At 47.2% G+C, this 14,383-nt stretch overlaps 1 protein-coding gene across 15 annotated transcripts in view; it reads right to left on the bottom strand.

Moving 5' to 3' along the window:
- CARD19 (caspase recruitment domain family member 19) overlaps positions 1-9,440 on the bottom strand; it is a 22,480-nt gene extending 13,040 nt beyond the window's left edge. For 3 of the 15 annotated variants that reach the window (XM_055087298.1, XM_055087293.1, XM_055087297.1), the window contains exon 1: positions 7,503-7,538. In XM_055087298.1, the coding sequence (XP_054943273.1) occupies positions 7,503-7,523 (21 nt within the window). In that variant the 5' untranslated portion in view covers positions 7,524-7,538. The other 12 variants (XM_028494144.2, XM_028494147.2, XM_028494146.2 and 9 more) reach the window with 11 other exon arrangements.
- Positions 9,441-14,383: the final 4,943 nt, after the last annotated feature.

The raw sequence follows: 14,383 nt of genomic DNA, 5'->3' as shown, positions 1-14,383 counted from the left end.
AAAAAAAAGTCATGAAGAGATTAGTGGTAGGACGGGAATAAAACAGACCTACTAGAGCATGGACTTGAGGATATGGGGAGGGGGAAGGGTAAGCTGTGATGAAGTGAGAGAGTGGCATGGACATATATACACTACCAAATGTAAAATAGATAGCTAGTGGGAAGCAGCTGCATAGCACAGGGAGATCAGCTCTGTGCTTTGTGACCACCTAGAGGGGTGGGATAGGGAGGGTGGGAGGGAGGGAGAGAGACGCAAGAGGGAAGAGATATGGGAACATATGTATATGTATAACTGATTCACTTTGTTTTAAAGCAGAAACTAACACACCATTGTAAAACAGTTATACTCCAATAAAGATGTTAAAAAAAAAAGAGAGAAACGAGCAAAGAAAAAAAAAATTATAGGACTCCCAGTTGGTGTCCACCAAAGAACTGGAAAATCGCTTGGTAGGGTAAAAACCCCACGCATTCCATAACCAGAAGTGTCAGAAGTATTGAGAAATATAAGCATTGTATGTAAGAGTAGACGAGAAACAGAATTTTTTCCTCTTAGGATTTAAAAAACATGATTTAACTATATACCGTCTTCAAAAGACTCACTTTAGGTCTAAAGATAGAAAAAGGCTGAAGGTGAAAGAATGGAACAAGATATTCCATACAAATAGTAACCAAAAGAGAATTTACATTGCTATACTAATATGAGAAAAAAATAGACTTTAAAGCAAAGCTGTTATGAGACAAAGAAGTACATTATATATTAATAAAGTGATCAATCACCAAGAAGTTAGAACATATATGCACCAAATATAAGAGCCCCAAAATATTTAAAGCAAACACTGGCAGAATTGAAGGGAGAAATAGAAAGCTTTATGATAATAGCTGGAGACTTCAACAGACCACTTTCAATAATAGAATAACCAGACAGAAGATCAATAAGGCAATAGAGGATGTGAACAGCCCCATAAACTAATGATACCTAACAGACATAGACACAACACTTCACCCAACAATAGCAGAATATACACTCTTCTCAAGTGCACAGGGAACATTATCCAAAATAGACCACAAAACAGTTAACCACAAAATGTGTCTTAATATATTTTAAAGGATTGACATAATAAAAGGTTCCTTTCTGATCACATGGAATGAAGCTATAAATCAATAACAGTAGGAAAACTGGAAAATTCACAATTATGTGGACATTAAACAACAAATGCATCAAAGAGGAAATCACAAGAGAAATCAGAAAATACCTTGAGAAAAATGAAAATAAAAATACAGCATACCAAAATTTAAGGGATGCAGTGAAAGCAGTACTGAGAAGAAAATTTACAGCTGTAAATGCACATACTAAAATAGAAGGTCTCAAATCAATAACTTAATGTTACATCTTAAGGAACTAGAAAAGGAAAAGCAAACTAAACCCAAAGCTCGTAGAAGGATGGAAATTATGATAAAGATTAGAGTGAAGATAAATGAAATAGAAAAACAATAGAAAAACAAAACCAAAAGTTGGTTCCAGAAAGATCAACAAAATTGGCAAACCTTTAGCTAGATTAACAAAGAAAAAAAGAGAGGAGATTCAAATTACTAATATCAGAAATATTACTATGAATTTTACAGAAATAAAAAGGATTATAAAAGAATACTGTGGACATTTATACCAACAAATTGGACAACCTAGATAAAATGGACAAATTCCTAAAAACACACAATCTACCAAAGCTGAATCATGAAGAAACAGAAAATCTGAAAGGACCTATTACTAATTAGGAGATTCAATCAGTAGTTAAAATGGTCTCAACAAATAAAAGCCCAGAATCAGATGGCTTCACTGGTGAATTCTACCAAACATTTAAAGAACTAATACCAATCCTTCTCAAACTCTAAAGATAAAGTTACCATATGATCTTGCAATCCTACTCCTGAGCATATATCTGGAGAAAACTCTAGTTTGCAACCCAATGTTCATAGCAGCACTATTTACAAAAGCCAAGACATGGAAGCAACCTAAATGTCCACTGACAGATGAATGAATAAAGAAGATGTGGTATATATATATATACACACAATACAATATTACTCAACCATAAAAAAGAATGAAATAATGCCATTTGCAGCAATATGGTTGGACCTAGAAATTATCATATTAAGTGAAGTAAGTCAGACAGAGAAAGACAAATATCATATGATATCACAGTTATATGTGGAATCTAAAAAAATTACACAATGAGCTTATTTACAACACAGAAATAGACTCACAGACATAGAAAACTTATGGTTACCCAAGGGAATGGGGGGGATAAATTAGGAGTCTGGGATTAACATATACACACTACCTTATATAAAATAGATAAACAACAAGGACCCACTGCATAGCACAGGAAACTATACTCAATACCGTGTAACAACTAAAAACGTAAAAGAATCTGAAAAAATATATATATATGTATGTACATATGTATAACTAAATCACTTTGCTGTACACGTGAAACTAACACACACTGCAAATTAACTATATGTCAATTAAAAAACTTAAAAAAAGGAATAAAATACTTAGAAATAAATTTAACCAAGGATGTGGAAGACATGGACACTGAATCTACAAAACATTGCTGAAAGAAATTTTAAAAGACACAAATAAGTGGAAAGACATCCCATGTTCATGGGTTGGAAGACTTAATATTGTGAGGATGACAATACTACCCAAAGTGATCTAGGAATTCAATGTAATCCCTATCCAAACCCCAATAAATGTTTTTTGTTCTTCATCCTAAAATCCATATGGAATCTCAAAGGACTTTTATGGCCAAAACAATCCTGAAAAGGAAAGAAAGTGGATGACTCATACTTCCTGATTTCAAAATTTAACACAAAGCTACAAGAATCAAAACTGTGGTACCAACATAAGGACAGACATATAGACCAATGTAATACACTAGAAAGTCCAGAAATAAACCCCATTTTGAGTGGGAAAAAAAAAAGAGTGAAGACAACTCACAGAATGGGAGAAGTATTTGCAAAGCATATATCTGATTAGGCATTAATATATATAGAGAGAGAAGATAAAAAGAACTCCTACAATGCAACAACAACAAAAAATCCTATAAAGTAACCAATACAAAAATGAGCAAAAGACTTGCATAGGTATTTCTCCAAAGAAGATGTACAAATGACTACTAAGCATATGAAAGATGCTCAACATCACTAGTCATTAGGGAAATGCAAATCAAACTACAATGAGATACCACTTCATACACATTAAGGTAAAATAAATACATGGAGAGAGAGGGAATATAAATATGAGGATGAGGAGAAACTGGAACTCTCATGCATTACTGGTGGGCATGTAAAATGGTGCGGCCACCACGGAAAACAGTATGGCTATTCCTCAAAAAGTTAAACAAATACTTCAGCAATTTCATTCCTGGGTATACACTCAAAAGAACTGAAAGCAGAGACTCAAACAGGTATGTGCACACCAAGTTCAGAGTAGCATTATTCACAAAAGCCAAAAGGTAAAAACAACCCAAGTGTCCACGGACAGATGAACAGAGAGACAAAATGTGGTATACATACAATGGAATATTATACAACCGTAAAAGGGACAGAATTTTAATACATGGATTTGACAACATGGATGACTGTGAAAACATTATGCTAAGTGAAATAAGTCAGACACAAAAGGACAAACACTGTATGATTCCACTTACATGAACTATCTAGAATAAGCAAATTCTAAAGACAGAAAGTAGAATAGTGATTACCAGGAGCTGGGGGTAGGGGAGAAAGGGGAGTTATTGTTTAATGGGCACAGAGTTTCTCTTTGGGATGATGAAAAGTTCTGGAAATGCATACTGCTGACAGCTTCACAACATCGTGGATGTATTTATTTATTTATTTATTTATTTATTTATTTATTTTTTTTTTTTTTTTTTTTTTTTTTTGGTATGCGGGCCTCCCTCTGTTGTGGCCTCTCCCGTTGCGGAGCACAGGCTCCGGACGCGCAGGCTCAGCGGCCATGGCTCACGGGCCCAGCCGCTCCGCGGCATGTGGGATCCTCCCAGACCGGGGCGCGAACCCGGTTCCCCTGCATCGGCAGGCGGACGCGCAACCACTGCACCACCAGGGAAGCCCCAGTGGATGTATTTAATGCCACTGAAATGGTTAAAATGGTAAATTTTATGTTCTGTATATTTTACCACATACATACATGTAAAGGTGAATGGATAATATATTAAATTGTGGTTCAGTTTAGTAAGTTACAATGGAATATAATTCAGTGATAAAAAGACCTATGAAGTCACAAAAAGACCTATGAAGTCACAAAAAGACATGGAGGAAACTTAAATGCATTTTGCTAAAGGTTAAAGAAGCCAATTTGAAAAGGCTATATACTATATGATCCCAAGTATATGATATTCCAGAAAATGCAAAACTATGGAGAACAGTCAAAAGATCAGTGGTTGCCAAGGGTTAGGGAAGAGGGAGGGATAAATATGTAGAGCACAGATTTTTAGCCAGGTAAAACTACTTGTATGATACTGTAATGGTGGACACAGGACATTACGAATTTTTCAAAACTCATGCAATATACAACACAAGAACTTTAGTTAGTAATACCTAAAGTCATTAATAGTCTATCAATATTGGTTCATTAAGTGCAACAAACATACCACACAAATGCAGATGTTAATAATACAGGAAATGGGGTGTGGGGACCCTCTGTGCTATCTGCTCAATTTTCCATAAACTAAAAATGTTCTAAAAATAAAATCTATTAATTAAAAAGAAATCCTATTTGGAAATTCCATAGCTGAATTTTAAAGGAAAAAAATGAGAGTCACAGAAAGCAGATGAATTCTTGTATTGGGTGGGGTTCCCTGGAAAGGAGCATGAAGGAACTTTCTAGAGTGATACAAATGTTCTGTCTTGATTAGGCCTGGGCTGGTTGTTCCATGGGTGCATTCATTAGTCAAAACTTATAGAATGATTCACTAAAAATGAGTGTATTTGTAAGTAAATACTACCTCAGTAATGTTGATCTTTTTAAAATAGGGTTATTGAGGTGGAACAAGTGGGGCCTCCTCCCTGATTTCTTCCATGGGGCCAACTCAACAGACTGTCTTTCTCATCGCTCTCTTCTCCTCCTGGATGGTCTTTTCTCCCCCAGAATATGAATTTCTAACTTCTGATTCTCCGAGCCTCTGAAAGTCAACCTTGAAAATGGACTTGTCAGCAGCTCCAACTTGGTGAAGAAGCCATGGACAGGGATGCAGAGACCTGCCACCACCACACGGCAGGACCCTCCTGGCCACCTGGCTTCAGCACCTACAACCTCTATGATTAAAGAGTTAATATTGGCCATAGTTCATGGAGTGTGCCCCATGCTTGGGCATTCTGTGGGCTCTAGGCATACAGATAATCGTCATTCTTCCATCAGCTCTGCTACACAAGCATGACTACCACCCCCATTTTCAGAAGAAGAAACTGAAGCACAACGAGTAGACTTATCTAAGACCTGCCTAAGACCTCAACCAGCTAGGGAGTGATGTATAGAGGTCAGGACCCAGGAAAAGTGTTGGGGCCAACTCCTGACATCTAAATTTTCTGCCTCTCTAATCAACCTACTAATTAACTATGCAATTAGCTGCATCATGTCTGTTCCTGGCCAGGCCATAGGCTGCCTTGCCCAGCACTGCCAGTGTGTGCACCTGTGCATAGTGCCAGCACACACTAAGCACTCACTAAAGAGTTTGGGAATTAATGGACGTAGGTCCAAGGCTCAAGGGCAAGGGCTGTCAGTGGATGGTGGCCAGCATCTTGCAGTGGCTCCTACCCTGCAGACTGCTAGCCAGGTGGGGCCTCCATTTGCCTGCAGCTGCCAGGCACAATGGCATAGCCTGGGGGCCAAAGCTCTGGGCTCTGCTGTGCGCTGTGCTTCCTGTGGTCTGTGAGCTGTGTACACAAACCACACCCAAGCAGCCATTCAGAGGCATGAGAAAGCACAAGAAAAGAAACCACTTTGGTCCCTAGTGCTGATAAACAGTCCCAGACAGCTTTTACAGGACAAAGGAAGAGGAATGCTCTGGCATAAAATTCACCAGACCTTCACCAGCAACCTCTGCTAAGCCCTACCTCCCCCATCATCTTGCCCTCCTGGCAGCACCACAACCATGGACACCCCCCCCACCAACCTGTTAGCCTGGCTTGGCAATAGATGCCCTGTGGGAGCTGGCCTCACTTGCCCTCACTGGGCCTCCCAGGCCCCTGAGCCATCCCTGCACAGCAACCCCCAACTGCAGTGTACTGCCCAGGATTCCCGCCCTTGGCACAAGAATACCTGTCCCTGTGGTTTCTGCCTGGCTAACTCATGCTCACTGCCCTCCCGCCAAGAGACCTTCCTGAGCTCCCCTGCCGCCCCACCCCAACCAAAGTCCAGATGCTTGGACCTCAACCTCCCCTCCCAAAATGAATCTCCCAGAATCCCCTCCTGTCCCAGTGCCCAACCTGGCCTCAGGCATGGAGTTGAGATGGCGCACTCCCCAGCACACCACAAGGCAGGGACTGGTTCTGCAGCAACAGCAATTGCTGCAGTGACACTCGGCCAGTGCTGGCCCTGAGCAGACGCATCAGGCCCCACACACTCACTCTGCAACCCTTTGTAGAGGCCCCAGAACCAACATGAGGCAGGTTCCCATTGGTGCATGGAGACAGTGAGCCAGGAACTTGAGGCCCGCAGCCTTGCAAGCCTGCCCATTTGAGCCTCCCAGGCCTGTGCTCTCTGGGCCCCAGTTCCCCATACCAAAAATGAAGGGCTCTGAGGGAAGAGGTCTCTAGAGGCCCAGGACACAGAGGTGGCAGGGAGAAAGGGGATTGGTGGGCCTGGGCAGGGTCTAGTCCTGGCTCTGCCACTGACTGCCCCAGCAGTCTGGGGCACCTGCCCAACCTGACACTATTTCCTCATCCACACATAGAGATATTCCACTTTTCCCCACACAACAGTTCTGAATGGGAAGCACCTAATGCAAGAACAGGTGCACAGTAGGTACAACAGACCCTGGAACAATGCAGCGGTTGGGGGCGCAGGTCCTTGAGCAGTCAAAAATCCACACATTACTTTACAGTCAGCCCTCCATATCCATAATTTTGCATCCAAGGATTCAGCCAGCCTGGGGTCATGTAGTACTATAGTATATATCGAAAAAAAATCCACATATAAATGGACCCTCACATTTGAAACCTCAGTTCAAAGGGTCAACTCTACTCAGAAAGAGCAGCCACAGATAAAAAGAATTCAGAGAGATGACAGGGGAATACACAGCAGCTGGGGTCTCTTCTGGCTAAGGCTGGGACACTGGTGTCCTGGAAATCACCAGGTTCCTGCCCATGAAATCCTATTTGTGTGCAGGACTCAGGATGGGACTCCAGTGAGTGCTGGGGAGAGAACAGGGAATTCTGGGGCCTCCCTGGCCCCGTGGGCCACCCCTAGGTAACTTCTACCTCATGAAGCAGCCTGACCATGCTGTCATGGGCTCTGTCACCAGCCTGTCTCTCTCATGGACCTTCTCCTACAGGGAAAGGTCCATAGAGAAGGATCACCCTGCTCAGTTACGGTCAGGAAGGTGGTGGGCGGGTCCCCACTCCAGAGAGGCCCTTGGCGGATGGCTGGGCTGGAGAACCCCTCCTGGGAAAAGAAGGAGGGACTGGGGCAGTTCAGTATGGGGCACAAAGACTTCGGGGACCGAGTCGGTGTCCACAATTCCCCTGGGCCTGTCGCTGGGCAAGGGGTGCAGCCTGGGAGGCACCACAGAGTCCCATGGGTACCACACACTGCCCAGGTATGCACCACCTGTTGGGCATTCTCCTCAGGTGGCTGTGAGGATGGAGTGTCTGTATTTCCTGATAGAAGCACAGTAGAATCATTTTTACTTTCACCTCCCACTGTCAGGCCTCAACCCTCCCCCCCGCCACCCGCCCATGCAGCATCTCCCCACCTACAGACGTGCACTGGCCGCTGCCCTCCCGGAACCACCCACGACGTGGCCCCCACCCACTAGAACTTTCCATGGCCTTACCAGGCCTCAGAACCATCCCAGGCCCAGCCTCTGTCCCGCAGAACCCTCTAGGGCCTCACCTGGCCTCGCTGTCCAGAACCCTCCAAGGCGGGGCCCCCAACGCTCAGAAGCCTTCAGGACCCGGCGTGGCCTCGCCCCCCAAGAACCCGGCCCCGGGCCGCGAGCCGCTCTGCCGTCGTCTCGTCGACAGGACACTCAGTCACGGGCAAGGTCACTCGCCGCCGCGAGGAGCGGCCCCCGGTGTGGCATCGGGACACCCGGACCTTATGGGCCACCGTGGCCGCGCGCCCGTCCCTGTATGGCAGGCACGACCCCGGACCGCTCTCACCTGTCATGGTGGCGGCACGCCCTGCACCCAGCTTGCCCTGCCAGTCCCCCTGCCGCCGTCAGTCCTTCTGGCTGTCCGTCCGCTGCCCGTCGACCCCTGTGAAGACCGCCCGCTCTTTCCCTGTGAGCCCCGCCCCCAGCATCGTCGCGGCTAAGCCCTAACCCCGCCCTCACTGAGCCCGCCCCTTCCCGATAGGCCAGGTCCGCAGCGTCGCTGCATTGCCTCGAGGGCTTTAAATCCCCATCCCTCACTCGAGCCCCGCTTCCGAACGCTTAGGCTACGAACGCTGCCGAGCCCTTACCCCTCCCCTCACTGGGCCCGACCTTCCAAGCGCCCGGGGCATAGGCTCTGTCACCGCGAGAGTTCTAAACCCCGCCCTCACTGAGCCCCACCCTCGCGGACGTTAGTTCTGTCGCTGCCACAGCCCTTGAGCCCCGCCCCTCGCTGAGCCCGGTCCTCATCAGTTACTGGGCCTCCAGAAGCCTTAAGCCTTGAGCCTAGCTCCCGCCAGCAAGGGGTACTCTCAGCTCCGCCTCTCACTGAGTTCCGCCCCCGCTGTCCTGGGCTACGTCACCTCCAGATCCCTGAGCCCCGCCCTTTTCCACGCGGCCCCGCCCCCGCCTGCGTCGATGGCGTCGCCGCGACCACTCTAAATGCCGCCCCCATTCTAGCCCCGCCCCCTCCGGCGCCGGCTACGTCGCCGCGCAACTCTGAGTCCCGCCCCTCACCCGAGCCTTACCTCCGTTTCTGGCGCAACCTCCTTTGGAGCCTACGTTCTTCGTCTTGGCCTTTTCCCACTTTGGACCCGCTCAGTCTTGGCCTCACGGGGCTGCCAGGGTCCGGACCTGGCTGCGCCGACCCCCCACCCCATGAAGTAACTGGAGGATGGGTGCAGCTGTCGGATGGAAACCCCAAAACTCTTGGGCCGAGTCGTGGTGGTCACCACACGGGCACCATCCCCGCTCCTAACACTGAGAGTGAGTCTGGCCCGGCTTACCGGAAAAGCCCAGCCGTGTCCTGCCCAGTCCGTGGGACAACACGGGCAGTGCCTGCCTGGGGCAGGAGGGCTGTATAGCATGACCTGGGGGTGCACTAGGGGAAGTCCAGGCCTGCTCTAGGTCCCACTGCCGCCCTCCTGGAGGGGGCCTCCTGCCCACCAGTGGAACTGGCCTCACCCGCCCTCCCCCATTACTCTGCATCCCATGCTGGGTCATGACTCTGCAGACAAAAAGTGTTGCCTGTGACATCCCAGTAAACATAAATGTTACCCACTATTAAGCCATTAGGCACTGCAGCACCCCCCTTGGGGGGAATTCAGGATGGAGAAAAACAGGATACAGGCCCCAGATAGATGAGATGCATATCTAAGGAATAATTTCAATAAGCCCAGGTTCTTGTATCTTCCCAAACAGAAAAGCACTAAGATCATTAGTTTGACATGTCTGTTTTTGTGATTAGTAATCTTTTGATGTTCGACTACATGGGTTTTTTGGGGTTTCTTTGTGTTTTTTTTTCTTCAGCAAAAACTCTTGTGTATCCTGGCTCCTCCTTAACTCTTTGAAACTGTCAACTGGAAAAAATGCACAACCTAAAAGTTGAGAATTATGTTTTATTTGGTAGACTTTCTGAGGACTTCAAGCCTGAGAGGTAGCCTCTCAGCTCTGAGGGACTGCTCCAAATAGGTAAGGGAGGAGCCAGGATATATAGGAGTTTTGCAACAAGGACCAGGTAGTTGGAACATCAAAAGATTACTGTATAAGACTTCCCTGGTGGCGCTGTGGTTAAGAATCTGCCTGCCAGGGGCTTTCCTGGTGGCGCAGTGGTTGAGAGTCCGCCTGCCGATGCAGGGGACACAGTTCGTTCCCCGGTGGAACTGGCCTCACCCGCCCTCCCCCATTACTCTGCATCCCATGCTGGGTCATGACTCTGCAGACAAAAAGTGTTGCCTGTGACATCCCAGTAAACATAAATGTTACCCACTATTAAGCCATTAGGCACTGCAGCACCCCCCTTGGGGGGAATTCAGGATGGAGAAAAACAGGATACAGGCCCCAGATAGATGAGATGCATATCTAAGGAATAATTTCAATAAGCCCAGGTTCTTGTATCTTCCCAAACAGAAAAGCACTAAGATCATTAGTTTGACATGTCTGTTTTTGTGATTAGTAATCTTTTGATGTTCGACTACATGGGTTTTTTGGGGTTTCTTTGTGTTTTTTTTTCTTCAGCAAAAACTCTTGTGTATCCTGGCTCCTCCTTAACTCTTTGAAACTGTCAACTGGAAAAAATGCACAACCTAAAAGTTGAGAATTATGTTTTATTTGGTAGACTTTCTGAGGACTTCAAGCCTGAGAGGTAGCCTCTCAGCTCTGAGGGACTGCTCCAAATAGGTAAGGGAGGAGCCAGGATATATAGGAGTTTTGCAACAAGGACCAGGTAGTTGGAACATCAAAAGATTACTGTATAAGACTTCCCTGGTGGCGCTGTGGTTAAGAATCTGCCTGCCAGGGGCTTTCCTGGTGGCGCAGTGGTTGAGAGTCCGCCTGCCGATGCAGGGGACACAGTTCGTTCCCCGGTCCGGGAAGATCCCACATGCCGCGGAGCGGCTGGGCCCGTGAGCCATGGCCGCTGAGCCTGCGCGTCCGTAGCCTGTGCTCCGCAACGGGAGTGGCCACAACAGTGAGAGGGCCGTGTACTGCAAAAAAAGAAAAGAAAAAAAAAAAGAATCCGCCTGCCAATGCAGGGACACAGGTTCGAGCCCTGGTCTGGGAAGATCCCACATGCAGCAGAGCAACTAAGTCTGTGTACCCACAGCTACTGAGCCTGCTCTCTAGAGTCTGCTACTGAGCCCAAACGCCACAACTACTGAAGCCCGCACGCCACAACTACTGAAGCCCCTGCACCTAGAGCCTGTGCTCAGCAACGAGAAGCCAGTGCAATGAGAAGCCTGTGGACCACAATGAATAGACCCCACTCAACAGCAACTAGAGAAAACCCGTGCGCAGCAGCCCAAAAATAAATAAAATTTATGTTTAAAAAAAAAGATTACTGTTTGTTAAAGAAAACCAGGTATCTCAAGTTGATGAATTTAGTGCTTTTCTTTGTATGGGAAGATGCAAGAGTCTGGCCTCATCGAAATCATCCCTTTGATATGCACCTTACCTATCTATGGCCAGTATCCTTTTCTTTCCCAACCTGAGTCCCCTGACGGTGCACCGCTGGGGTTGGCTGCAGTGGCTGAGGGTTTGGGGATTAAGGGGCAGCCCATTTGTCTGCATCCTGAGTTCCCTCAGCGCTCTCCATAGGGGGCAGTGGTAGCGGCTGATGACTGCAACATCCTTTTATGTTTACTGATATAGCAGGCAACATTTTTCATTCATAGAACAGTACCTCAGAGTTACCTGAGAGGCTGTCTCCAGGGCTATAGTCCTCATTAGGGTCCCTGAATAAAACATAACTGGCAACTTTCAGGCTGTGTGTTTTTTAAAAGTCAATGGCTCCTAGCATTTACTTCTCTTAGTTCCTTTCACTCTCTAGGAGTAATGTCAGTGGCATAAGTGTGGGGTCTAGATGGACGGGGGACACAGTGAGGAAGAGGGGCTCCTAGGCCTGACTCCTTCCTGGGTGGCCAACTTTCCATGCCACTCCCACCAAGGGACAGATAGGGGAACTGAGGCTCAGAGCAGCAGATTTCTGGACCTTGCCCCTGTTCAGCAATGACAGGGCCTCTGAAGTGCAGGATTTGCTAGAGGGACCCCACTCCCTGGCAGACAGGCCCTGTGCCCCTTGGGATGTGCATGCCAGGCAAGCTAGGGCAGGGGATTTCCCCCACCCTGTGAGTGGCAGGCAGACGCTCAAAGGGTCAATGGGTGGGCCCTGGGCACTCCCCTCCCCAGATGGGGTGGGGTGTGTGTGCAATGTCTCCCTCCTTGCCCACTGCCCCACTGCCACTGCACGATTCGGAGCGAAAGTGAGCACTCAGGAAGTTGGGCCATCTGAGGTGGGGGGGCGGGCGTCCTGGGGACCCTCTTCAATCTGCTGAACACTGTGGGTCTCACATGCAGAGGGAAACAGATCTTCCTGTGTGGACTTACTGGTGCGAACTGACGTTGCTCCCCACCTGTCCCTAAACATCCGGGAGGCGCTGGCCCTGACCCTCACCCCCATCCCCACTGCTTTCACTTCTGACTTTTGCTTCCATAGAATTTTGTAATCCTGGCATGCTTTATGTGATCAGAAAGTAAATACAAGTTTAAATCAGGCAGGGAGAGCTCGTCCCACGTGGTGTCTGCACTTGCCACTTGTCTGATCTCCTCAGGGCTGCCCTCCCCTCCAACATGTAGGCAAAGTCAAAAAGCAAACAAGAAACTGGGATATGTTAGCAGCTCATCTCCCTAATTAATAAAGAGCTCCTAGAAATCAGAAAGAAAGAAGTCAACATTCGTATATTCAGAGAAAGAGGAAATGCCTAAGGAGCTGCTCAATTTCATTCATAATAAGAACATCGTGTTCCATGGGTACAACTGGCACAAATCCAAGATCCTGATTAGACCTTCTGTGGGCCAGGCCATGGGAACACCTCACCACAGGGCACCACCACAGGCTCCCCATCCTGTCCCCCCAGGCACTTCCTGCTACCCATCTCCCTACTAGAATGTCAGTTACCCAAGGCAGGGCCAAGTCTACTTTGGTCACAGTGCCAGACTTACAGCAGGTGCTCTGTAAATGCACTTAGAGCCTAACTAGATGAGCTGAATAAAGCAGCAAGCACAAGCCAGAGGCAGGAGGAATGCAGTGTGCCTGTGGGCTGAGAAGCAGCCTGCCTGGGTAGATCTGACCATGCGAAGGGGTGGGGTGTGTGATGAGGGGCTTGAACACCAAGGAGGTGCAAGGGCATTCTCCTCCCACATTCTCATATGGCCAAGGGCCACAATTCATTCATTCAATCATTAATTTATTTAATAAATATCTCCTAAACACCTGCCATGAGCCCAACCAAGAGGTAGATTGTCACTGGGAGAGAAGAGGAGCCCTGATCCCATGGAGCTTCCATCAATAGCAGCAAAACACATCTGAGTGCAGGTGCTGAGTGTTGTGAAGAGCAAAAGGCTAGAGGCTGCCTGGGGAGGCTGCCAGCCTCCAAGATGGCCCCTCACATTGTTACTGAACTCAGGTTTGGCTGCTCACTGCTCAAAAGTCAATAATTGAGGACCAAGTGTCGATAGAAAGAAAAGGTGCTTTATTCTGAAAAGCCAGCAATCTGGGGAGAAGGTGAACTCTTGTCTGGAGACCAATTCCAAAGATTCTGTTCAGCCATGACAACTTTTAAAGGGAAAAAGGGGGAATGATCTCAGTTAATCATTAATGTAAGAGGTCAGATTCATCGTCATTTTTCCATTGCGTGCAGACCTGCTGACTTCTGATCTTCCTTTGGATGCTGTCTTGCTCACATGGTCCCCCTAGAATCGGATGTTCTCTTGCCCATGTGGTCTGCCTTGCAAACGTACCAAGGGTAAGATAGAAGTAGAGAGTCAGTCATTCTTTAACTACGTAATTCTTCATTCTTACTCCTTTCAATCCAGGAATGAACACATTAGACTAGGCATTGTGTACATCCAGTAAAGCAGAAATCAGGAGCTGGGTTAAATGTTGCCTAGTGATCTCATCTTTCTGATTAAGGTCTGAGGAAAACAGGGATGAACAAATGGAAAATGGGCAAAAGAGCTGCTGCAACATACTGGGTCACACCCCTGTGCAGTCTCCTCCACAGCAAATCAGGCCAGTCTTTGTGACTGGTGAAATGTGGCAGAGGTGATGGTGTGTGACTTCTTTGGCTGGGTTGTAAAGGGGATTGTGGTTCCTGCCTTTCTCTCCTGGATCACTGTCTCTGGGGGAGCCAGCTGCCATGTCATGAGGATGCCCAAGCAGTGCTGAGGAGTATAGGGAGGAGCTGGACCCCCAGCCAACAGCCAGCATCA

Source organism: Physeter macrocephalus, chromosome 9 (genome assembly GCF_002837175.3).
Source record: "Physeter macrocephalus isolate SW-GA chromosome 9, ASM283717v5, whole genome shotgun sequence".
In the NCBI taxonomy this organism is placed as follows: Eukaryota; Metazoa; Chordata; class Mammalia; order Artiodactyla; family Physeteridae; genus Physeter; species Physeter macrocephalus.
This window is presented reverse-complemented; position numbering and strand designations above follow the sequence as displayed.